This window comes from Uloborus diversus, unplaced genomic scaffold (assembly GCF_026930045.1).
Source record: "Uloborus diversus isolate 005 unplaced genomic scaffold, Udiv.v.3.1 scaffold_13, whole genome shotgun sequence".
Classification (NCBI taxonomy): Eukaryota; Metazoa; Arthropoda; class Arachnida; order Araneae; family Uloboridae; genus Uloborus; species Uloborus diversus.
Window position 1 is genome coordinate 8,666,736 of NW_026557987.1, and position 27,162 is coordinate 8,693,897.

Genomic DNA, 27,162 nt, shown 5'->3' on the forward strand with positions numbered 1-27,162 from the left:
AGAAAAACTTTGAACTGCTTTTTCTCGATGGTCTTTTTGTGTTTTCATGTCATTAGAATACTAAGGATATTTTTCTATTAAAGATACAGCTGTAAAGTAATACTTTTTGTAATTGGGATAACATACTTGACAAAACTGTCATTGGATAAGCATTTTATAAATGACTCAAATGTTTAGAGCATGTTAAACCTTCAAAAACCAAATTTTAAAAAAAAAAAACTGATTTTTTACATAATTAATCACAGAAAATTTTCTAATCAACTCATAAGCAAAGGAATGCACAGATTTTTAGAGATGATTATAGTGATCGTTTAGCAAAAAACGTTCCTTAAATGAGTGCAAAAATAAAAAAACCTTAAAGATTTTAAAAAATTGAAATTTTCCACAATTTTTTGAATTTTTAAAAAAAGTAGGCAATATTTTTTAATTTTGAAAATAAATTATTGATAACAAAACAAGCATGCATGTTATGGTTTCAAAGAAATATAAAATTTACTTAAATTTAAAAAAAAATTTTGAAAGGTGAACCCTTAAGAAAAGCTATTTTTCTTTTAGGTTAAAATCAACAGTAAATAAACTGTACATATCAATGCCCAATTCATAATCCCATCATAAATCAAAATTTGAGCAAATTTTAAAGAAGCAGGTACAATGCAGGGGTCATAGTGCATTTTGAAGGTCAAAAAGTAGGATATTTTTGCAAAAAAAATAGGTTTCTTTTACAAAAAAAGTAGGAAAATGTAGGACCAGTATTTTAATACAAAAATAGGAAATTTTCAAAACAATTAAAAAGTAATTGAGAAATATTTTTCATAAAAAACTTCCTTTCATATTTTTAACTTCCCAGTGCATATCTTACATGCAAAATATATAAATCAATGAACAAACAAAATAAAAACATCATTCTACTTAACTGGAGTACTATATACACTTTTTTAGGTTGTCTCAACTTCTTAAACGAGTTATTAGAAATTACATTCCTTTGAAGATTTATAGGCTGAATGAAAAAATGTTGGATAAGCCATGTAAAAAACTAGTATGTTGTGGCCATCACGAAACTTTCTTCTATATTTTTCCTTTTTCTGATCCCTCCCCATGCTTGACGAGGAAGCAATATTCCCAACAAAAACAAAATGACACATGCAAAAACTTGACGACCATCCCAATGTCTGAATTATTGCAAGAGCAAAGCAAAGAGCGAAAATTGAAAGTTATTTCAAAAGCCTTGCTTGAATCAATTACAAATATTTTATTAGTTAACAAACATAAGACGGCAACAGTTAAACATTTTAAATCAATGAGATAATATTTCCGATCATTTCCATGCAATTAAAATCACGGGAAATACGCAGACGACAATCTATTACGATTTATCTTTCTTATTGTTGCATTAATAAAGCTATTTTTATTCGCAAAAAAAAAAAAAAAATGAAGAAACAAAAAAAAAATCTCACCTCGTCTTCGAAACTGGTGTGGGGCTTGTTCTGGAGCTCTGGCCGAATGAAGTTCTTCCTCGAATAGAAGATGTCCTGAAAAGAGTCCATTTCAAATCGACACATACTTTGCAAACGTTCACAGAATAAGCTGATTCATTTAAAAAGCAAACAACGTCAGGGGCCAATCCAGGATTTTTTTCTCGCTACCTATTTTTGTGAAGGTATTGCATCATTCTATTTTTGTGAAAGTTTTTTTTATCAGCATTGTTTTTTTTTTGAAATTTTAGAGGCATCTTAATTTTTGTAAAAGAGAAGTAGAACAAGTGAAATTTTAGTTCGAAAAGTGTAAATGTCATCTAGTATTATTTTTAACAGGTTTCGTTTTTTGGGGAGGGGGAGCTAAAAATCTAAGAAGTACCAAAAATAGCACCGTAATTTCAGCTTAATGGGCTATGTACTGTGTACAATATAGGAAATTATGAGAAAAAAGGTTTCCCAAAACAGATGTTGAAAGATTGCAATAATATTGCATCAATACACTTTGGCGAGAAACGGCTAAAAATGAGTTAAAATACTACAAAAAGGTTTCTATTTAAGGGATTGTTCATATAAACCTGCTTATAATTTTATTTTATGAGTAAATTTTGTTTTAAACAGAGAAACAAATTTTATATTTTAAAATGCTAATTTCTGAAATTTTCGATGTTTTTGTGAAGCTACTGATTTTATTACTTGATTTATGTGAAAGTACCGATTTCAAAACAAGATTTTTGCGAAAATACCGAAAACGTTAGCAAAATCAGCCTGTATTGGGCCCTGAACGTGTACTTCAATAATTACATTAGGGGAACCATTTTTTTTTCAAACAAATAGGGGAACATGGCACAAAGTGAAATAGTTCCTCTGCTTTTACCTCTACCTATGGGGTATTATTTTAGCTATGTAGTACCATACGTAGTCTATTCCAGTCAGGAAAAAAATACTGCCGAAGATTAAAGCATTTGGTAATACAAGCAATTTTTCAAAATTGGTACTCATATTGTAATATTCTGTTGTAAGTCAAAAATTATTTTTGTTACTATAAAATGATAATGTTCTTGTTATTAACATTTTAAGTATTAATTGAGACTTCCTAATATTCAATGCAGTATTAATTTAGTTAATATTAAAATGATTTGTATTTTAAATAAATTGTACAATGAGTCAAGTACATGGCGGGACGAAGTGAAATAGTTCGTTCCATTTACTCACTCAATCATTTAATATAAATCACTTATGTTTTCATTTATTAATTAAGTTAGAGATTCCTTCATTTAGTGATTCACTAATATAACCACTAGACCCGAAAAAACTTAGTGGCCACCTCTGTTTTAAAGTATAAAAAGGGTCTGTGGGGGGGGGGGGTTACTACTTTCATAAAAATAAGTAGAGCTCTGCACACTATGAAAAATAATTATTCAGTTCATATTTATTTAAATGTGGGAAATTTAAGTTAAAATTGGTTTTTGAATTTTTTTTCAAAAAATGACAAAAAATAAGTTGGTAAATGAGAAGTTGGCAGGAAACTGCATTTTAGATGAATGTTTTAGTTGATAGCAGAGTTTCCAAAGCAATGAGGACCAAATACAATTGTGCAGATAATAATTCACATTTTTCATGAAAATACTTTTATAAAAAACATGATTTATTGTACATTTTATGATACCTTCAATAGCTTCTATTGAGGTAAACTTATCAAAACTGATCCAATTTTTTTTTTAACTTAGGCAACGAATAGTCTCGTCTATTTCCATCTTGCGAATGACCAAACATGGCGTCTACGTGAAAAATTCGTGCTTATAAATAGATTTAATTTGTAAAGTAGTAATAGATTCAAAATCCTTGAAATAGTCAGTTTTTAGCACATTAGCCTCCAAAGCTATAAATGCTATCAGCTAATATTGCATGCTCTTTATTATTCCAAATAAACACTATTCCTTTTCTTCATTGTGAATAATTTTTAACGTTAAAAAAAAGTTAATTTTAATCAATGAATCAGTTTTTAAATTATTTGAATTATGATAAATACACATAAAGATTTCTTTCAATCATGCATCAAAATGTGCAGTATTATGCATGCAAACTGTATGTGTACACTCGTTAGTGTGCTTTTATGCGATACAGTTTCTGCCAGGTGGTTGAATCCAGTTTTTGCCAGTGGCACGGCCAAAATGAGTTTTGTCCGGCCAAAACCACAACGCTGCTGCAAAAATTGCATTCTTGACATCTCATTAACCATTAGTTACCGGCAGTGGCGTAGCGAGAAAAAATCCTTGGGGGGGGGGGGGATTTTTTTTTGAAGTTTAAAGTAAAGTCATTCCCTCAAGTTTATATATATATATACGCACACACATATATTATAAAATATTATACAGTAGAACCTCTAAATAAGGGACACTAAGGGCATCGGAAATTTTGTCCCTTCTTCGGAGGTATATGAATTGATACATGCAGTATATTTACTCAGTATAATTTCGCATTGAACATACACTATTAGCATTTAAGATAAAATGTTAAAGATGATTTATACTAATTAAAATTGAAAAGTAATTATGCTTTAAATTTTATGATTTTAATAATTAAAATTAATAAAAATTGGCAACAGTATAGTTTTATAAAATACATGGATTATTTTGAAGTAATTCCATAACTGAACATGACTGTATATTGACTTAATTGATTTCATGGAATTTAAAATTTAATATGATATAAATTTCAATCAGTGTTCACATTTCAAGCTTTTTACACGAAACTATTCCTGGGTCGTTAATTATCCTTCGGTTGTTAGCCTACTTGAAAAAAACACTAAGAGGATAAAACATACATGCAAATTTTCGCAACAATTTCACAATACATCATATTTGTAAACGTCAATGTCAAACTTTCATCTGTTGAATTTTAGATTTTTAAATTCTAGTCAATTCAATACTTTGTATGTTGCATTTATTCATTAATTGTTATAAGTTTTCTCTGTAACTGTCCCTTATTCAGAGGCAAATACAAGGATATCCCAATTCAAAGGGACTGGGACCAGAAAAAATGTCCCTTAAATAGAGTTGTCCCTTATTTGGAGGTGTCCCTTACAGGAGGTACTACTGTATATATATATAAATGAATGTTTGTCTGTATGTCATCCATGAACTCGAAAACTACCCAGCAGATTTGGCCGAAACTTTCACCGTTTGTTATTTTTGGTACCGGGAATGTTTATAGACCGGTTGGAAAAAAATCCGATCCTTTTTCATTCCAATTTAAGTCACAATAGATCGGATAAATACGAATAAAATGCAGAAATGAATTCGCGTGAAAGATCTCATTGATAAGAAGTTAGCCATTTTTCTTGAATTTGAACAAATAAATTCTTTCTTTATGGCTTTTCATGCAACGAGGGATTTAAAACTGATATTTTTAGCGATGGATTGATCTTTCAAACTGCGTGAGTACAAAATTTGAGTATAACTTGATACCTGGACCGATTATTATGAAAATGGCTATCTATATGTATTTTTCCACGGAGAAGGTGCTCATTGAAGCCAGTCGCCACCAGGTGGCACTGCAGAGTAGCCACTTCTGCCCCGTTCAACCGACTGTCATGAAAATCAGTATAATGATGGATTTTTTTGTTGGCGTAGCAACGCGCGTCGGGTACAGCTAGTATATATATAACAGGAAGACATAAGCTTTTTAACGTCTTAAAAGCTATTATATTAAATAAAATCTTTTAGCTCATAAACAGAACCCTTCAGGTTCGACTGAAAAATGATTTTTTGGGGCTCACGGGGGGGGGGGGGGGTTCTGACCCCCCATCCCCGACCCCATGGCTACGCCACTGGTTACCGGGAATATATGCCGCACGAAGTGGGATGTGCAACTCACCAGGACGATGTCAAAGTCCGTGAAATCCTGGACGATGTAGATGAGTGGCTTGACCGCCTGAAGGAGCGTGGTGGATCCACAGGTCTTCAGGATCACTCGGTTCTTGGAGACAAACAGGCTGCTCTCGCTGGAAAGACCAGAACAACACGTTCAGTCGAATCGAAGGAACCACTGGCCCCCCCTCCCAGAGATCAGATGAAATTCAGAAACGGCCCCTTGACCACACTAAAGAGAAGGCCTAAAATTGCGACTTTTGGCCTTTTACTTCCTTTTACAAAAAAGGAAGTATTGTATTCGCGAAAACATTTCCACTCAAAAATAGACATTCATTTCCATTTTGCTCATCCCCGAATGAATGTCGAGATTTTTATTCGACCCGACCACACGTGGATATGTGCCTAGGAACCTACAGACACCCGAAATATCCATTTTGACGATTCCCGAGTTAGTTACAACGAGTTTTCTGGCGACGTCTGTATGTACGTGTGTATGTGCATATGTGTGTATGTGTATATGTGTGTATGTATCTCGCATAACTCAAAAACAGTATGCCCTAGAAAGTTGAAATTGGGTACGTAGACCCCTAGTGGGACTTAGTTGTGCACCTTCAATTTTGGTTGCATTCGGATGGTCCTGAGGGGTTCTTTTGCCCCTTTTTGGGGGAAAATCATCATTAATTTCGATGTAAACTCAAGTGGTGCTATAATTTGTCGGACACTTGGCGATACATCGCCAGTCTTTTGGTCGCCCAGTTTTGTCGCCAACTTGGCAACAAATTTTGCGATTTTTTTTCCTTTTTGGTTTTAATATGGCCATTGTTAGTGATATTTAGAGAGTAAACAATTGAACCACATTAAAATTGCCAGTAATGGGGAAATGACATTAAATTGGAGTAAAAAGAAGTCATGTGATGCACAAATCAGCTCGTTTAAAAAGAACTCTATGATAACGTTTGGGCAAAAATGAGACAGCACACTTTTATCGATAAAATGACTACGAGGGAAAATAACATCGCTATGAGGGAAAATTGAAATGCTATATTTTATGTAATGATTTTCAAACTGTGTAATATTATCTATTTTAAAAGTAGGAATTATGTTGAGAACCCTTGGACTAGAGTGTGCACACACAGGGGCCGATTTACACACCTGGGTTCCCAGGGCACTGATAGATATGGTGCCCCCCCCCCCCCCAAAAATATATATATATAAAGGTTAGTGTTGGATATTATTTTGATAGAAAGAAAGCTTTGAAATATCGATTTCACAAAAATAAAGGTAAATTTTCAGAACATAAGAAAAGTAACTCTGAGAATCTTTATGCCCAATCACATGCGGTTGGTGCACGAGAAAAGGGGGGTCAAAAGAAGTGGGGGGGGTATTGAACGGCGCGCCTGATGCTAATTTTTTCTTAATTTATTTTTGTAAAATTGGATGATATTACGGGATTTTAACATCTAGTGATGTAAAATACCCGGGTATTTATTTTCAGGGGTAAATACCCAGAGTATATACCAGGGTAAATACCCAAAGTGGGTATTTACCCGGGTATTTATTTCAAAAATTTATATTCAACTAAAATACTTTTCTGTATGTATTCTATGTATGTATATAACCAACCATATACAAAACAATAAATTTCTGCCCAAAAATTCTTTTTGATCGCATATTTAAAGAATTATTGTGTGAAACAACTGGGCAATCTAATATGATATTCACATTAAATGTGTTGGATATGCCTAATCAATGTCGATAGCCAAAATTCAGATATAAAAAGCCATCCTACAAAAAGTTAAAATCTTAACTAATTACAAAAAAAAAAGCAAACATCAATTTTTTAAGGTCCTAGTCTTTTATAACCCAGTAATATGTCCCTGCACGACATCAAAATGGAACAAAATGTCGCTCAATTTATTATTACATTTATTTAGCTATATCTTTTGCAGAAATTTCCTTCAAACCTAGTTCAAGTGTTCAGGCGTATTCTGCATCTCATATATAAAAGTTATGGGGATTGTCGAAAATGAAGAACAAGTAAAACAGCTGCAAGAGGATTTAGATCATATTACTAAGTGGGCAGATAAATGGGGTATGGCAGTTAATGTAGGGAAATGTCAAGTGCTACACTTAGGTCATGGAAATAAGCGTATGAGATATCGTTTACAGGGTTCAGTCATAAATCAGGCAGAAAATGTTATGGATCTGGGTGTCTTTATAAATCAGGACTTCAAGTTTAGTCAACAGTGCAGTATTGCTAGTAACAAAGCCAACAAAATGCTTGGGTTCATCAATAGATTTATTTCAAACAAATCTAAGAAAGTTCTTCTGCCTTTATATAGGAGTTTAGTAAGACCTCATTTGGAGTATGCTGTGCAATTCTGGTCGCCTTATCTGAAGAAAGATATTTTCGTATTGGAAAGGGTCCAAAGAAGGGTAACTAAATTAGTAAGGGGACTCTCCGATTTAGATTGTGATACCAGACTAAATAGGCTTAACATGTATAGCCTGGAGCAAAGGAGAGTCAGAGGGGACATGATTCAGTTATTTAAATTTATCAAAATGGAAGATGTAAATGGATTAAATTTTTGCGGGGAAAGCAGGACGAGGGGTCATTGTTTTAAGCTATTTAAATCTCAGGCTAACTTGGAAATCAGGAAAAACTACTACTTTAGCAGGGTCGTGGGCACTTGGAATAGCTTACCGGAAGAGGCGGTCATGAGCAAGGGAGTGGATAGCTTTAAGAGGGCCATTGATCTTCATTGGGGACTCATTAATTGACTAGGACCAGCCTAGCTGGGCCCAGAGCCTGTTGCTGGTCGTCACATTTGTATTTGTATTTATATATATATATATATATATATATATATATATATATATATATAATAGTCATGCACACACACACATAATATACAGACATATTTAAAGTTCCAAAAAAAAAAATTAACAAACCAAAGATGTTCTGAAGAATGGACCTTGCGAACTAAGTGGCTGGTCTATCCCGTGATAACGTATCAGTCGTTAGTTCGCTTATTTTATTTTGATATTTTGACTTTCACTTTTTATTGTATTTCAAGCATATGTATTCAGTGGGAGAAAAAAATAGAGACGTTCCAGCTGTTTTACAATGTTTTAATTTAAAGAACAAAACAATTTAATAATAAAAATATATGCAATACAACATAAATGTTAGCATAAAAATACTTAATCCTTTTTCAGTAAAATGTGCTTGAAGATGTTTAAAAATTTTTTTTTATTAATTCTAAAGGAAAGAAACTGCTGAGGTTTGTTTCAAAATGACAAAGAACTGATTAATGGGAAAGAGAAAAATTAAAGATAGCTGCACTTGCAGCAGGAAGGAGTTTTGATACTGTCTCAAAAATCCTGTGTTACTCACGGAATAAGTCTTAAAATAAAATTCCAAAATAGTATTTTAAAATGAAGAAAATTTGAGCCTAAATAGTTCATTCTAAATTCTGATACTTTTTTGATAAGATTTCATTAAGCCTTTAATTAAAAAAATTATGATGTATAATTTTTTATAGTTTTAATCCTTCATTTTACTATTTATGTTTAAAAAAGAAAATTATCACCTTTTGATACCACCTAACTTCTTTTTGCAAAACACTCAATCACACTTGAACTGGGGCCTTCGAATACCCAAAAAAATATTTACCTTGCCCACCCTACATCACTAATTGTGTGCATTAAAAATAGTTTGAATAAATTTTCATCACGAAGTACCGGGGAGCAAATGCAAATGAGCAAGGCAACAGAAAATAATATTTTGATTTTTTTTTTGGCTTATTAATGTGAAAACTGTTTCTATATTTGTCTTGCTGTCACTTAAACAGCAATAAAATAAATAAATAACATCATAGTGTCTTAATAACTTCTCAGTTTTTTCTTCCAAACAGCCATGGATATGACTAACCTAGATTGTGATTTCAAAATCCTGAAGTTCATCATTGAATTGCTTATACTTCTCCAATTATGACATTGAAAAGAAAGATTCTTTGGTTCACGATTTGTGTCTTTCATAATTTCATCAAGTCTTTCAATAAAAAATATCATAAACTGTGTAATACACATGTATGTTTCAGTTTTACCAATTATTTCATATTTAGATTTAAAAAAAAGAATATCCCATTCACTTTTTGCATTTTTTGTAAAATACCCAGTTTTTGGGTATTTACCCAGGCCTTGGGTAAATACCCAAAAAATATTTACTTACCCACAGGGTATTTACCCAATCCACATCACTAAACACAACTGATTAAATGACCTCCAAAAAATGTGGAATATGGCTCTAAAACCTGCCCACATGGAAATCGTAAACTTCCCTCTTCCAATTCAAAGTTTGATTGTCGTGAAATAATATGAGAAAAGACCATTTAGCTAGTATTTTTATTTTCTTAGAATAAATCGACCCACCCAGTAAAAAATCATTTTTCCATCGATCATTATTGTGCAACTTTGAGGAGTGAGGGGGCAAGCCCCCTTACCGCTGGGAGTGAGCAGTATTGCCCCCCCCTCCCCTACGAGCCCCCTAAGTGCGCAATTTATAGCTTAGACGGAAAAGGAAAATACACAAAAATTTGTCAGTTCTGAAAAAGCAATTAGCCTACAAGCAAAAAAACCAGATGTCTTCGGGATGCCAGAAGTGGAACAGAATTGCAGGGAACAGGGGAGCTCTTCTTGGAATTCTTTCAGAATTGAAGCTTTAAAAAGCAGTTTTGGTAGGGAGATGAGGTTTGGGGGGGAGGGACATTAGATTGGGTTGGACCCAATGGGGTTGGACCCAATGGGTTTTTTTGAAAAAACCCATTTAAAAAAACCCATCATTTAGCCCACTTTTGGGTTTTTTAAAATTTTCTGAGAAGTTTTAAAAAAGTTTACTAATTTAAATACTTTCACAATTTAAACTTCTTTTTTATTTGTTCTTCACCACAGACAATGGTCATAAAAAATGAATTTTGAACTTTAATAGTATTTATTAACTCTTAACGGCATTAAAAAAATACTCCAAAGATTTTAAATAAATATATTTTAACTTTTTTCTTTAACTGGTCAATAAGTAACTCAAATTATTTTGACTAAGTCCTTTTACGTCTGATTTTCTCAATATTTGTAGAACAGAGGAAACTACTCTAGCTAAAAGGCTTTCATGTGAATTATTTTCTGCAAACCAACACCTCACAAATCTCGAATAAACAAGGTATATTTTTTAGAAATCAACAGGTTTCTCAAACGGTCAGACAGAAAACAGAATAGGATGTACAGTATTTTCATTATCTTACGAAAAAGTTTAACATTTCTTACTCTGTGCACAGAAATAGAAAAACAGGCAACATGAAATTCAAAGAAATGTCGTGATTAGGCTGGAATTCAGTAAAAAGGGATTTAAACTACTTGATGTTCTACAGTAGTTTTGCATAACAAAATGAAATACAATAAAGTAAAATTCAAAAAATAAAAATAAAAATTAGGTAATTAAAAACAAACAAATACACAATAGATTTTATCACTCGAGAAATAACTTTGCCTTAACTGTTGATGATCATGGAAACTAAAAAATCTGAATTGACCGTTCGGGTTTTGTCGTCTTTTATACTTTTCTTCAGAAAACTCTGAATTTTCCTGTTTTTTTTACCCCATGACAATTTTTGTGCTTTGTCCTTATACTTGCGCTACAATATGCTAAAAGTACCCACATTTTCCCTAAAAAAAAAGACAAAAAAAACATTTCTTTTAAAAAACCCAGCTTTGGTTGGTTTTTTTTTGGGTTTTATTTAAAAAAAACCCAAAAAACCCTGGGTCCATGGGCTTTTTTAAAAAACCCGGGTTTTTGCCAACCCTGCTTCTCATTGCCTCAATATGCTTTTAAAAAAACTATTATGTTTTTCTTTGTAGACATTATTTCTCCTAATTTAATGCATTTAGAAATACAATTTTCATTTTAAAAAAAATCATTTCAACTAAAACCCTCAAATGAAAAGACAGGTTCTGAAGTTTTTTTTCCCAATCCTAAATGTATTCCTTATTATTTTACAATACAAATCCAAATAATAAAACTATTCTTTCATTACATCTGAATAATAAAGACATTTTACGACTAAAAATCAATGTACAGTGAAACTTCGATAAGTCGAAGCTGAGGAGAATGCGAAAAAAAATCGAGTTATCGAAAATTCGTCTTATTGCGAGTAAGAAAACAAAATTATAAAAACACATAAAATACCACCGCAGACACTCATTAAACTTATGTCATCAAGCACACCATTCTTGAATGATTTTTATCCCATCACAAGTTGCACTTCTGTTTTACAACTTAGAATTTTCCTAACGTGTTAAAATATTTAAAATAAAATAAATATGATAAGGGCAGTTCTCAAAAGGTGAGAGCAAACACAGACCCCAACTTTGAAGCTTCAACACTAAATAACTTTCATTTGAATTGACTCAAAAATCTTTGAGCTAAATAATAATACTGTATAGAGACAAGAATTGACATAAATTATGGAAAAAAATGCTCTTCAAATATCCTTAAAAAATATTTTCTTTGCTAAAAGGCACAATTTTGAACTTTCAAAACGTTAACTGAGCAAATGAACCAGCAAAAATTTTTTTTTAAATTATTTCCAATGGTTTCAAAAAAAAAAAAAAAAAATTAAGGGTATAAATCTCAAACTGTTTTTTTTTTTTTTCTTTTTGATAATATTTTCTACAAATTAAAAACAGATTATTTATTGAGTAAAAAATTTTAGAAAAAAGGAAGTTGGAAGTTTCATGTATGTCCAAAAGTTACGATCTTGACAATGCTATTATTTGAGTACTAAATATATTATTTATATGTTTTAAAGGTATTTTTCGATCCTCAAAATCAATTGTTAATCATTTTAAAGTGTTTTCATATGTTTTTATGCAGTATTTTTGAAGCAAAATCATTTTTCTTAAACATGATATATGTGAGATATCCAAATTTCGTTACGATCTCGACACCGATATTTCTGTCTGTTTATTCAATATTATAATATGATCTTCTGTCTTGTAACCTCAATAAAAAAGGCTATTATAATGTTAATTTCTTTAATCCATTGGTATTTTGCACAATTAATACGTTATGCATTGAACATTACATAAATAACAGTAGAAACACAAGTTATGATCATAACGAATAGTAAACAAAGGCGGCAAAAATCGCCAAGCAAACCCCGATTGGCGAAAACTCACAGCATACTATAAGCAAAGGGTTACCAGAGAGGAATTCAGGTTTTCGCCAACAGTGTCGGTTTTGGCGACTTTATCACCTGCGCTGGCAAAATGGATGGGGTTTTTTTTTCGGATTCTACGAAACCATAACAAAATTTTATTATTTTAAGACCAGTATATAAAGTCATTCATGTACTTCATAAATCCTCTATTTTTCAATATAGAATTTAAAAAGATAAAATTTTCATTGGAAAAGTTCAAAAACTGAAACTTTCATTATGATGATGTCCAAAATCTGTTACCTACAGACCGATCATTAAATTTGCTATTTATTAATTTTTATAAACACCTGCTGTCTTTTTATGTTTGTGTATGATGTTCTAGGTGTACATGCTTTGCAATAAAAGCAAAACTGATTTCAAATTCCAAAATTTTAAAAATGGCTCAAAAGTAACGTTTTTGTTCCCACCTTTTGAGAACTACCCATAAAACTATTCAAAATAAACACATTGAAGAATTGAGCACAATTGGGGCACTATATTGCACGTGCATTGTGGAATGCCCGCCCAATAACATAATTGGAGGTCAAACTTCATAAACTGCGAAATAGTTTGTGACAATACGAATTTCCAAAACCAAGCTCACCTCAGAACATAAGCGTCGATGTGATCATTCTTCTTGTAGCTGATGATCTCGCATTTCACGAGCTTCAGAATCTTCTCCCATTTGGACCTGGGGAACAAAACAGAAAATCTTAGTGAGACTCATGACAGGAAACTGCCAGCCGAAACTTTACAAAATGAATGGAGGGAAAATGCAAACAGAAAACTCAATTTTTCATTTAGTAGGGCCAGGGTTCGCCAATATATATCGGTTGATATATATCATGATATATATATATATATTACGATATATATCCGATATTTATTTTGAAAATATCATAATATTTTTTATTTTTATTTCTTCGAAGTTTGACATATGCGATGTAAAAATTAAATGTATTAATCACACAATATTATTCTTTTATTATTAAAAATAATCAGAAGTAATATAATACATTCATGTAATATATTAATGTGTCATTAATATAATGTAAATTTTATTACATTTCATTTTTATTTTCTATATATAAAATTATTAGTAATGTAACCATTTTATTTGGTCAGAAAAAAAAATCTTATGGGTGCGTACTAACTATGTAATAATCCATATTTTTTATTTCTGAAACATAAAATTCATACAAGTAGTTAACCAAAGAAAAATGAGCAAAGCATCTAATGCTTAAGTAATTCAATTAAAATTAACATAAATGTATCAGTTATGCTATATTTTATTTCCAATAGATTAAATTATCAATTTTTACAAATGATTGTAAATATCATTTACTAGCTTTTGCCCGCGGCTTCGCTCACGTTGATGTAGTTTTTTTTCAATTGATTCTTCAAGTTAATGGTCATTACAGGCAGTGGTCAAATAGTTACCAAAACATTGTCTCTAGTTTTGCCGATATTTCAAATTGCCTGCCCCCTTAAATGTATCAAAAGGTATGATTAAAACTGAAAATTAGGGGGAAAGGGAGTAATTGAAATGTTGGCAAAACTGAGAAGAAACCCAAAAATCACAAAAAATAAATCACAAAAACATTCAGGAGTTGTAAAGAAGTCAGTTTTTACCACCCTATTCAAAACCCTTGTGGCCGAAAGTGTCCGAGACTATTTTTTGAGAAACTAGATTTTGCGAGAAAATATCTCAAACAGAACAAAATGTGTCAAAACTATTTTTTGGACTATTTAATACATTTATTCAATGCGGATATTCAAGTATAAATATATATATAGTGTATAACTTATTTATGCAGCAGATTTTAATCTTATTACGTAGAAATTAAATTCTTCATTAAAAATTTCAATTTGTATGCAGAAGTTTTTTTTTTTTTTGTCATTAACCAAATTTTTCGTCATTTATGCATGTGCGCAAAAGAAAGTGTTCAAAATATAGTTCAATAATCGACTTAAATGCAATAAATTACAAATTTTTGTAGTTACAGAATGTATTATATTAAAAATATGAACTAAAAAAAAAGAATAGCACAAGAGTTTTATAATTAAGTGTTTAATCATCAATTTATTGTTCTTTAATCTATGATTACAAAAGTAATTTCCATTAAAACATTATGTAAAAATTATTTGCAAAAACCATTAAAAAAAAATTAAGCTTTATTTTTCACCTCAACTTTTATTGCACATTTAATAACATTCCTTTGAGTTATAAATGGAACTGAAATGAGTTGTCTTGGTAGTGTTGTGTATTTCTTTTCATAACTTTACCAACTCTTACATAAGGAAGTTTTTATGTACTAGTTACTGGCATTTTTTAGTAAAATATTTTTAAATGAATATCTGGAGACAAATATGATCAAATACTCATTAAACCTCATTAATACCTATATTTATGTATTACGAATATTGCATTAAAAAAAATCGATTAGATTACATCCCTTTAACTTTAGCAGTTTTGGACAGTTTCAGACAGTTTTGGAAGGTAAAAACCACCTGTCCTGTCCTAAACCAGTTTTGGACAGTCCAAATCCCAACCCTATTATCATTAGATGTTTCCCCCCCCCCCCCCAGCTCATCGACAAATCTATGTGATTTGTCTAAAGTTCAGCCTCGAGTACTAATTCTAGAGCTAAGGAGACTCACAGGGTTTGAAATAGGGTTCAATTCTTAGGGGGGAATGTCCCCCTCTACTTCAGATTTCAGGGAGGATTTTTTTACTTTGGGGGAGAATTTTAATTTTCATAAGTACTTTAAAATTGTCTTAGAATTATTACAGCTGTAAATTTACAGCAATCATTACAATGCTTGTCACATAAAAAAAGCATTTTATTAAATAAATGTAAAATAAGACTGCATCAGATTAACACCATCTGAGATTGTTTTCATTTCAGGATTTGAAATAAGGTTCAATTCTTAGCGGGAAAAGTCCATTCTATTTCAGATTTAATTGGTAGAAATTTGACCCAGGACGAATTCAAAATGTTGCAAGCATTCGTACATATTAGCAAAATTAGAGCAAAAACAGCATTATATTTCACGCATGGTATTTTGTAACTTCATTATAATCCTACATGCTACAATGCCTTTAACTAAGTCTAATACTTCCCACTAAAAACGAAAAAAAGAAAACAGGAAGTCAAAAAAAAAAAACATCGTTCATAGTAATAAAATGCCAAATAGTGGAAGTTTTCTGGTTTGGCTCATTTGGAGTAGGCTGTTCAGTTTTGGTCTCCTTATCTTAAGAAAACATTAATGTATTGGAAAGGGTTCAAAGGCGGGCTACAAGGCTAATAAATGTACATTCTCACTTAGACTATGATTCCAGGCTTAGAATGCTAAAAATTTAGTCGTGAGCAAAGAAGAGACCGAGGGGACATGATTCAGCTGTTTCAATTTATTAAAATGAAAGATGTTACGGGGCTGAAGTTTAGCACCGAAAACAGGACGAGAGGTCATTGTTTTAAGTTATTTAAATCTCAGGCTAACATGGATATTAGGAAAAATTATCATTTTAGCAGGGTAGTGGAACCTCTGAACAGTTTACCGGAAGAGGTGGTCATGAGCAAGGGAGTAGACAGTTTTAAGAGGGCCATTGATCTTCAATGGGGATTGCAAATTGACTAGGACCAGTCTAGCTGGGCCCAGAGCCTGTTGCTGGTCGTCACATTTGTATTTGTTATTTGTATTTTCCCCTTCCCTTTTTTATTTCTATGAAAGGAAGACCTCGTCTAGGATTCATTATCCTGTTAAAGAAATTTCTGAGGGGAAATCCCCCCCCTCCCCCACAGACCTTTGGATTGGAGGGGATCTGCCAATTCTGTGCACGTTTTGCGCAATCCCCCCTTCTATTTCAAACCCTGACTCATATCAGGTGTCACCTAGATTTGACCTAAAGTGACATGCTAGATAAAAGAATGAACTTTATCTCGAATGCATATTAAACGAGGCAACCAAACCACCCATTGAAATGCAGGTCCGTCTCAGTCAATAATGGGATGAGAGAGATAAGGAGGGATCAAGGAATCCCGAAGGACCCCAAATCTAGAAACTTTCGCCGCAGTCATGCTTCGGAATGATAAGGGGGATAAAAGTCCAAGAGTAAAATCCCAATTCATTCATCCAAATAAGGAACGCTATCAATAGAATGGTTATCTATGGTCGGTGACGAGACACTTTCTGCAGTACGATAGCTTTCCAGAAATATCATTTGATATAAATCGGGACACCAATCTTTTTTTAGCAGGGTTGGTTAAAAAAAACGTTTTTTTTTGTTTAAACCAGGTTTTTTTGGTTTAAACTTTTTTTTTTGGTTTAAACCAGGTTTTTTTTGGTTTAAACTGGGTTTTTTTTTCTGGTTTAAATACTATTTGCGAGAAAAACAATTAATTTTTGGAAGGTAATTAAGGTTCCATGTAATTAACAGTTATTCAATAGTCACATTATACCTAATTTCTTGATTGATTAAAGAGATAAGAACAAAATCTTGTAACTAAATTAAATGATTAAAATAGCTTTCTGCGGGGAAATACTGATTGAAATGTTTGACTTGATTAACATGTTAGTATGCATGTATATATAGACCCTTTATGATACGACAAGAAGTGGTTGTGATGCGGGTTAAGATAAAATATAATTAAGATCCAAGAAAAAAACTTCATAAAACCAACATAATATGAATAATTATCGAATAAAGGTAAAAGGTGGTTTAAACCAAACAACCCTGTTTTTTAGTGCGACTGCTTCATAGTTGGGATAAGGGTTGGCACATCAAGGTTCATACTCTTCCAGACAAAATGAATTTCAGGAGTTTTCAAGAGTCAAAAGCAAAATTTTCAGGAGTTATAACACAAGTGGTTTTTACAAGAAAATTAGTTTCAGTAACATTTAAGTAACATTTTACTTTGCTGTCAAATTTTTAATCGATTAGTCATTTTTTTTCATACACTATTCAATCAAAAAAAGAATTAAAAATTGGATTCAAAATATTTGAAAATAACAGGAATACACAAAATATTAGATATATTGGCACATTATAAGTACTAAATATACTACTAATTAGCAATATAGAAAATATGCTTAATAGCTGTTGCTGTTAACACAAAATACTGTATAATACGAGAATTTTGATTGGTTGCCAGCAATTCAATATGGCTACCTAAACAGAGATGACGTGGAATTAAAATTAGCGATTGTTGTTGAAAATTATTTTCAGGAGGAGAGGAGAAAAATCAGGAGGTTAAAACAAAAATTTAGGAATTTTAGGGACCCTTAGAAGAAAAAATTAAATTTCAGGAGTTTTCAGGAGGAGTACGAACTCTGGCACATTTTTGCCAAAGGTGGGAAGAAAATGGCACAAACCGTCTGGGAAAAATTTATTTTAGCCAACGTTTGAACAAAAATTACAAGTGCTTTTTTTACGAGAACCAGATGCAGCTCATTTTTCAACAAATTAACTCTTACAATTTTTATGCTTTCAAACTTTAAATATTCAATGCATCATTTAAACAGTAATCTAAATGTAAAGTTTTGACTGTATTAGCATGAGTGTTCATATGCAAAATTTTAAAGGAGGGGGGGGGGGGGCTCATATATCTTCCCCATGATTTAGAAGGATATTTTGCCCATGGTAACAGATTTCAGTACAGATTAGTTATTAAAATTTGACATTTTTAATAAATTATTTACTAATGGCTGGAGAAGAAATGTTTAAAAGTTTGCAATGAAAAAAGTACCAAAAGCAAAGAAGTTCTAATTTCTAAGGGGGGCTTGAGCCCCCCCCCCCCCATGTGAATTAGTGAAAGGTTTTTTTAGCATTAGAGAGGAGCATTGGAAATTGGAAAGTTAAATAAAAAAACTCATACTTGGGTTTGAACTATTAAATAACAAATTCTTATCTTTTAGTTAATTTTTAACAGAGAAATCATATTAATTTAGCTATGCTATTAAAAAAAAGAAATCTGGAGAAAAAAACATGATTAGTCTGTAAAGTAACATTATGAAAAAAAAAGTAAGCTCAGACTAAACCATGATTTTATAAATGAAAACTACACACAAAATAGTGCAATCACATTAAAATTTAATTGAATTATAAAAATTCGAACACATTTTTTTTAATTAATCACTGCATCAAAAGCAAGTTTTGAATTTTTAATTTTTTAAATATCTTTTTCTAACCATTTTCAAGTCTTGCACGAGCATCATTTTGAATGTTTTAACTATCAAACTAGTATTAATGAAGCTCCTTTTTATTTGATTGCTACAAAAATTTTCATTGAATTGAGTGACTAAACTTTTTTTACAGGTACATTCTGCATTAAAAGGGGATATTTCTTTATTTTTGATTTCACTGGCCCTTTGAATAATTTAATCATTTACTCCAACTTTGCCTTAATATTAATTTCCCAAACTATAGCAGGACAAACGGTGATTTACACTTCACTTGAACAACGCAATAATTCCACTCAAATGTGCTATCATTGGACTGAACTTAAACGAACCATTAAAATAAAAATAATAAAAATCAATAATATAGCTAGATAATACAATACAGGAACTGTTAAGCAATACAAAAAATTCAATAGTAAAAATATAAATTCAAAATAAATACAGATGTCCAAAAAAAGAAATTTCTCACATTAAAATCCTGGTGACCACATACCTTAACACTCAGTGCATATTTTAGTATAATATTCAATTATCTAATAATCATTTCATTCTGGACTTCAATCATTTTGCGAGTTAAAACGAACATCGAGACCACACTCAAAAATGACCTTTGAATAAAGTCAAATATTTTAGAAACCAGGGCCCAATAGAGGCTGATTTTGCTACTGTTTTTCGGTACCTTCACAAAAATCTTGTTTTGAAATCGGTACTTTCACAAAAATCAAGTTATAAAATCAGGTAGCTTCACAAAAACATCGAAAATTTCACAAAAAATCGCATTTTAAAATATAATATTTGTCTCTCTGTTTAAAACAAAATTTACTCATAAAATAAAATTCTAAGCAGGTTTATGTGAACAATCGCTTAAATAGCAACCTTTTTGTGGTATTTTAACTCATTTTCGCTGTTTCTCGCCAAAGTGTATTTATGCAATATTATCGCAATCTTTAAACATCTGTTTTGAGGAAATGTTTTTCTCATCATTTCCTATATTGTACACAGTACATAGACCATTAAGCTGAAATGACGATGGTATTTTTGGTACTTCTGAGGTTTTCAGCCCCCCCCCCCCCCAAAAAAAAACGAAACCTGTTAAAAATACTAGATGACATTTACACTTTTCAAATTAAAATTTCACTTGTTTTACTTCTCTTTTACAAAAATTAGGATGCGTCTAAAAGTTCACAAAAACAATGCTGATTAAAAAAAAAACTTTCACAAAAATAGGTAGCAAAAAAAATATCCTCGATTGGCCCCTGGAAACATATTTCAATTGAAAGAAAAATTCCTTCATTCACGACTCCCTCACTTCATATGTCTTCAAATATCTGAATAAAAATTTTAGAAAATCAAAATTTAAGTCACTCATTTTGGCTGGAAACTAATATTTGAAATATAATTTTATACATTTATTTTTTAAGCAAATGTTTAGTCTTCGTATTTACCTCGGAGATTAAGAAAACTATGAAGTTGAAACTTACAACTCTTCTAATTTTTTTTCCCAGAGGTTATTTGAGTGAACTTTAAAGTTATTATGAAACAAATGAATGGACGATAGAGAGAAAATACGAAAAACACGTAAACATGTCATTACAACTTAATAATGGAAATTAATTTCTTTTTTTTTTAAAGTAAGCTTTTTTTTAGCTTTTTTTTAACAGTAAGCTTTTTAATAGTAAGCTTTTAACAGTAAGCTTTTTTTTTAACAGTAAGTTTTTTAACAGTTTTTTTTTTAACAGTATTTTTTTTTTTAAGCCCAGTCTAAATATTTCCTTTCCTAAACTTAGTAAATGATCTGAACGACCACGAAATACCAACTCGTCTCAGTTATTTTGTCTCGAGTGAAATTTCAAGTTTTTACGGGAAAAATGAATCAGACGATAGCGAGAAAATATCCAGTGGTGTGGACAGGGTTGGCAAGTTTTTGCCAGAGGCGGAAAAAACCACGGTTTTTACCGCCCGGCAAAAATAGGTTTTTGCCAAAGTGGCAAAAAAAAAGACTGTGATAACAACTTACCGACAGTTTTTTTTCCTTTTATATAAAAGTAAAAGCATGAAAAGGTTTTGATAAAAGGCTTTGCCATTTTCTGTAGAGTGAGCTAGTATCACTATAAAGTAGAGTGAATATAGAATGCACATATTGATCAGCTTTTTTTTCTTCTTTTTAAATTCTTCTCCATTTTCCCAGTAAGTGAGAAAAAATGCATTTGTTTAGTGAGGAAAAGTTAATATTTTTCTATATTCAAGTAAATATTCTGTTATTAATTAAAAACCTTGAAAATCTTAGTGGGATCAAAAAAAAAGTGACATTAAATTTATATAATTAGAATTCAATTTTTTTATTAACTTACTAAGCTTAAGTAAACATTCTTTGTTTTAGCATTGAAGGAATTGGCTCATTCTGAAAAAATTGTTTTAGCAAACATTTAAAATCGTAAACCTTATAAATTAGAAGTAACCTGGAGAGACATAACTAAAATATTAAAGTGCATTCTTTATATTATAGTATCACTATTTCTTGATTAACACTATAATGCTATTTTATTTGCAATTAGGTTTTTGCCGTTTTTTCCATGTTTGCCGGTTTTTTTCATTTTTGCCATGGTTTTTTCCACTGTCCCGGCAAAAATACCTTTTTGCCGGCAAAAAACCCCAACCCTGGCTGCAATAGAGATATTTCTCAAATTTTTCTTTTGTACAATCAAAAATATGAAATCAGTTGCTTCTCTCACGAAACTAGTTTATTGCTATGCCGTGCTTAAACAAAAAATAGGTTTTGATGAAGCTGGTCTAGACTATGATGATTCAAGTGATATTTCAATCTAAAGAAATGTGTATTTTGATTTTTAATTACTTTTATTTTATAGTTGTATCTTGATTAAGTATACTTTATATAGATATTTAGTATTCTGTAAAAAATGCTATAATAAACAAGCTAATTACATTTTCATTGTAAGTTAATTATTTGTCTTAGATTTTACAAACAGGGTTCCCACTCTTTTACCAAAACAAAAAGTAAGGATTTTTTAAGGACCTTTTTAAAATAAATTAAGGACCTCAAAATATCAACTACTCATCAACTTATTTATTATTAAATCTATATATATGTATCATACAAATATGCCCCAATTCTTAAGCATTTTTCGCAGAAAAATAACACTTTAAACATTGCAAGGTCAAACTAAAAATAGTTGATGTAAAAAAAATAAAATCTCAATTCTTAATTTTTTCCAAAAAACATGAGAAGGAGAACTAATTTAATAGTACTTGTTTTAATAGTTTAGTTTTTAGTATGATTAAATATTTACACAGAAGTTAATAAATCACTATCTTGAATCATTCATTCAAGGGCTAAAATTCAGGGCAGGATGACAAATACAGAGCTTTCTCAAATCCCTTCCTTGAAAATAGTCCAGACAGTAAATTCCTGCCCAGAGAAGTTTCATTATCTTATATTAAAAAGAATTGCTTGTTAACAATTAGTATAAATTTTGAGATAAGCACAGCACTCCAAGCACAAAATTTTACAATATCGATATACTGAAGAAATTGAATTTTAGCCCTTGATATACACAAGGTGACCACAGTAAGAACAAAATCATGTTCCCTGACTTCTCGCTGTCCAACTAAATTGGTCCCATTTCTCTTATAGCCAATTTTTCATTTTCATAAGGTTATATTTCTACTCCTCCCTGTTACTTGAATGCACCTAGCCAATAATACTATTTCAGGCACTAATTTTTTCTATGCAAAATGAGCAAAAATAATACAAAATGTATTGAGACTGCTGATTTGTTAGGAAACATTATTTAATAAAAATGCAAAAACTTCATTAACAAAACGAATATTTTCTTCCATTTAAAATTAGTTTACTACTCTCCCTACATCTCCAAAGAGAGCCTTACTAGTTTTTTAGACTTCAGTTTTTAAAACTTTTGAAGAACATCCCCCCATGTTACCCTTTCCTTGAATTTCGCAAAAGCTAGCTTTAAGTTGGGCTTTCAAGATTTCATTTAAAAAAAAATTACAGAATAGCGCCTGAATCCCCTTAGCCTTAAATCATCTAAAGATGGCCTAAAATAGTGTTTTTAATTCAAAACTTCAGCTACAAACAATTTTTGAGGGAGAGTCCTCCAAACTTCACAAAAATTTGCCTAAATTTTCGTTTTTAACACTCCAGTTTCAAAATTTTTCAAAGAAGAGCCTTACTTTTATCGTACCAAACACAGCCTAAAAGTTTTAAGACTTCAATACTAAACTATTTTTGGCAGAGTGGCTTCTAATTCTCCCCCCATAAGTCACTTAAAAATTTCCTAAAATAGTGTTCTTTACATATAGGTCAGCTTCGGAAATTTTTCGGGGGGAATCTCACCAACCCCTAACTTGACAAAAGACAGCAGCTTAAAATTGAGCCGATAAATCATCAATTCTGAAACATTTCCGGAGGATGGAAGAGAATCGCCAAACACCTACCCCTACATTTACCAAATACTTCAATTTGCATTTTTTAAGACTCCAGTTTCAGAATTTTTTCTAAGTTCTTCCTATATTTACATCACCAAGGACAATCCAAAAGTTTTCAGACTTCAAATTTTTCGGACGAGAGCCCAAAACTTTTCTCACCATTGAAAGCTTAAAACAGAGTTCTAAATGTACTAGCTTCAAATTTTTTTTTTTGAAAAAGAGCCCCCTAAATCCTTGTGATAAATTCACCAGAGGATGGCTTACATTTGCGTTTTTAATGGTACAGTTTCAGATTTTTTTTCTGGAGAGCGCACCCGCCTTATTTTGACACTACGAAAGACCATTCAAAATTTTAAGAGTACAAATTCGAAAAATTTTCGTAACACCGCCTCCAAATACGTAAGTTATAGAAAGATAGCTTAGAGCTAAAGACAGCCGAGATGTTTTAATCCAGCTTCAAAAATTTGTCGGCAAGCCCCGAACCTCTCCCCTATACTCATGAAAGATGGCCTACAGTTGAGTCTTTAAGGTTCCTGAATTTAATTTTTTCTACAAAGAACTCCTCTGCCCTTTACCTTGGTATTATTCAAGACAAGAGACAGCCTAAAAGTTTTAAGATTTCAGTTGCAAAAATTTTTCTGGAGAGAGCCTCAGAATCCCCTCTCCCTAATTCACCCAAAGATAGCCTAAAACAGAGCTTTTAATACCATTTGGCATTTTCAAGACTCCAGTTTCGTAATTTTTTCAACGAAAAGGACCCCTCTCCAATATTTTTACGTCACTAAAGACAGTCTAAAATTTTTTTCAACTTCAGTATCTTTCAAAGCATTCCAATGGTTCAAACACTCCTAAGGACTCTTAAACCATTCCTCTTAATTCTCCAAGCTTCAAAAATTGCCTGCAATTACGTTTACACAACCTCCTTCTCGAACGATTAGACATTTTTGAATTTCTTTAGAAAGTACCCTGTTTAAAAAGTTGCCAGTAGTAGTGAAAACTAAGGACTTTCAGAGGGTTTAAAGGACCTTGAGCAAAAACTAAGTACTTTTAAGGGCCCTTATTTTTGAAAGTGAAAAATAAGGAGTTTCTAAGGACTTTTAAGGACCGTGGGAACCCTGTACATACTAAAATTTTATGTTAATGTTTAAAAATTTAGAAGTAAAAGGGCTCCATAACTCTAAAAGTAAGTTAAACCTTAAACTTTTTTTAAACTATAAAAATAATTAAAATTTTATCAAAATCTTTACATGCTTTTACTTTTATATAAAAGGAAAAAAAAACTGTCTGTAAGTTGTTAACACAAAATTTATTTTTGCCACTTTGGCAAAAATTGGTAAAAACCGTGGTTTTTTCCGCCCCCGGCAAAAACTTGCCAACCCTGTTTTGATTCGAGTGAAATTTAAAGTTTTTATGGAAAAAATTAACCAGACGATAGCAAGAAAATATCCAGTGGCGTGGATATTCTCTCACTACTCGAACGAGAAAACATAAGAATTCAAAAATGAAATTTTTTACAACAAATAACATTTTCTCCCATTGATTTTAAAAGTAAGTTAAACATTAAATTTTTTTACACTATAAAAGTAATTAAATTAAAATTTTATCAAAATCTTTACATGCTTTTACTTTTATATAAAAGGAAAAAAACTGTCCGTAAGTTGTTAACACAAACTCTATTTTTGCCACTTTGGCAAAAACCTATTTTTGCCGGGCGGTAAAAACCCTGGTTTTTCCCGCCCCCCGGCAAAAACTTGCCAACCCTGTTTTGATTCGAGTGAAATTTAAAGTTTTCATGGGAAAAATTAACCAGACGATAGCGAGAAAATATCCAGTGGCGTGGATATTCTCTCACTACTCGAACGAGAAAACATAAGAATTCAAAAATGAAATTTTTTACAACAAATAACATTTTCTCCCATTGATTTTAAAAGTAAGTTAAACATTAAATTTTTTTACACTATAAAAGTAATTAAATTAAAATTTTATCAAAATCTTTTCATGGTTTTACTTTTATATAAAAGGAAAAAAGCTGTCCGTAAGTTGTTAACACAAAATCTATTTTTGCCACTTTGGCAAAAACCTATTTTTGCTGGGCGGTAAAAACCGTGGGTTTTCCGCCCCCGGCAAAAACTTGCCAACCCTGTTTTGATTCGAGTGAAATTTAAAGTTTTTATGGGAAAAATTAATCAGACGATAGAGTGATAAAATATCCAGTGGCGTGGATATTCTCTCACTACTCGAACGAGAAAACATAAGAATTCAAAAATGAAATTTTTTACAACAAATAACATTTTCTCCCATTGATTTTAAAAGTAAGTTAAACATTAAATTTTTTTACACTATAAAAGTAATTAAATTAAAATTTTATCAAAATCTTTACATGCTTTTACTTTTATATAAAAGGAAAAAAACTGTCCGTAAGTTGTTAACACAAACTCTATTTTTGCCACTTTGGCAAAAACCTATTTTTGCCGGGCGGTAAAAACCGTGGTTTTTTCCGCCCCCCGGCAAAAACTTGCCAACCCTGTTTCGATTCGAGTGAAATTTAAAGTTTTTATGGGAAAAATGAATCAGACGATAGCGAGAAAATATCCATTGGCGTGGATATTCTCTCACTACTCGAACGAGAAAACATAAGAATTCAAAAATGAAATTTTTTACAACAAATAACATTTTCTCCCATTGATTTTATAAACGGCTGAGGGGGCACTGAACCTTGAAAACAAACCTTTTTAATTATTAACGGATTTGCATGAAATTTTAACCATACACTTTAAACACTGGTACAAGCTTAATTATAAAATTTCATTAAAAAATTTTAATTAGAAGACCAATTATTTAAAAAAATGTAAACAACCTTAACGATAATTAACAAAACTTTGAAAAGCCCCTCGCGTAATTATTTTGATTTCACAACACTGAAACTTATTTTAAGTCATTCTCTACACTATAGTAAATCAAACAAAACTCGCAAAATTGTCCTCATATTCAAATAAATTCAAAAAATAAAAATTTCAAAAATTTGACAAAAATTTCTTGTCCAGTACCCCTTTTTAAGCGACATGGTTTACAGACTCGTAGCAATTGTTTACACGAGTAAACTTGAAAGATATTGCGAAGAGAAATAAACAGACGAGAAAATACTCAGCATTGTTTCCCTATCAGCTGGAAGTGAAAAAAAAAAAAGGGTCTACCAAAATAGCCGGTGATTTACCGAGGGATGGCCCGCAAGTCGCAACTCGCAGAGCCGCAAGTCTCGTTCCTCCGTCCGAACCACACTTCCAGCAGTTTCTCGGTCCCTTCGAAAAAGCCGCAGTAGTTCGCCTTCACATCCATCTTCGCAATTTTCTTTCCAGACGTCCACAAGATCGGTGGAAAAAAAAAAGATTTTTTTATTTCTTCTTCCCGACTCCGGCACCCCTCGAGTCCGCAGAGCAATTGACGGAGAATGGGGAGCGTTGCCAGATCCCGCAGAACAGATGTTGCATATAACGGGAATCGTGACGTCATCGCGAGGCTAAAATCGTGCTCGTACACGTGATAGATAGAAGAGGAGAGAGATCAGCTGGAGATAGCATAGACTAATAATAAGAGTAGACCGAGCTATGGCAACCCTTTTGCTGCTCATAAACCAAACCATGTGACTGGTGGATATCCTAGCAACAGCGGCCGTTGATCGTAGCAGACCAGGGGCGTAGCTAAGGGGGGGGGGTTTTGTCCCCAAAACCCCCCCCGAAAAGTTAGTCTCAAAAAAAAAGAGAGAAAGAAGAGAGAAGAGAAAGAAAAAAAAAAAGAAGAAAAGGGAAAAATTCCAAGCGATTATATATATATATATATATATATATATATATATATATATATATATATATATATATAATATATATGTATATATATATATATATATATATATACAGT

General features: G+C 31.6%; 1 protein-coding gene across 1 annotated transcript in view; it reads right to left on the bottom strand.

The window, feature by feature from the left end:
* The window catches only part of LOC129232610 (S-adenosylmethionine decarboxylase proenzyme-like), a 60,969-nt gene extending 34,332 nt beyond the window's left edge, over positions 1–26,637 (bottom strand). The window contains exons 1-4 of the mRNA XM_054866745.1: positions 26,462–26,637; positions 13,205–13,291; positions 5,352–5,478; positions 1,455–1,529 (exon numbers count right to left, since the gene is read on the bottom strand). Of these exons, the coding sequence (XP_054722720.1) occupies positions 1,455–1,529; positions 5,352–5,478; positions 13,205–13,291; positions 26,462–26,583 (411 nt within the window). The 5' untranslated portion in view covers positions 26,584–26,637. The remainder of the gene's footprint in view (positions 1–1,454; positions 1,530–5,351; positions 5,479–13,204; positions 13,292–26,461) is intronic.
* Between the last annotated feature and the right edge of the window lie 525 nt (positions 26,638–27,162).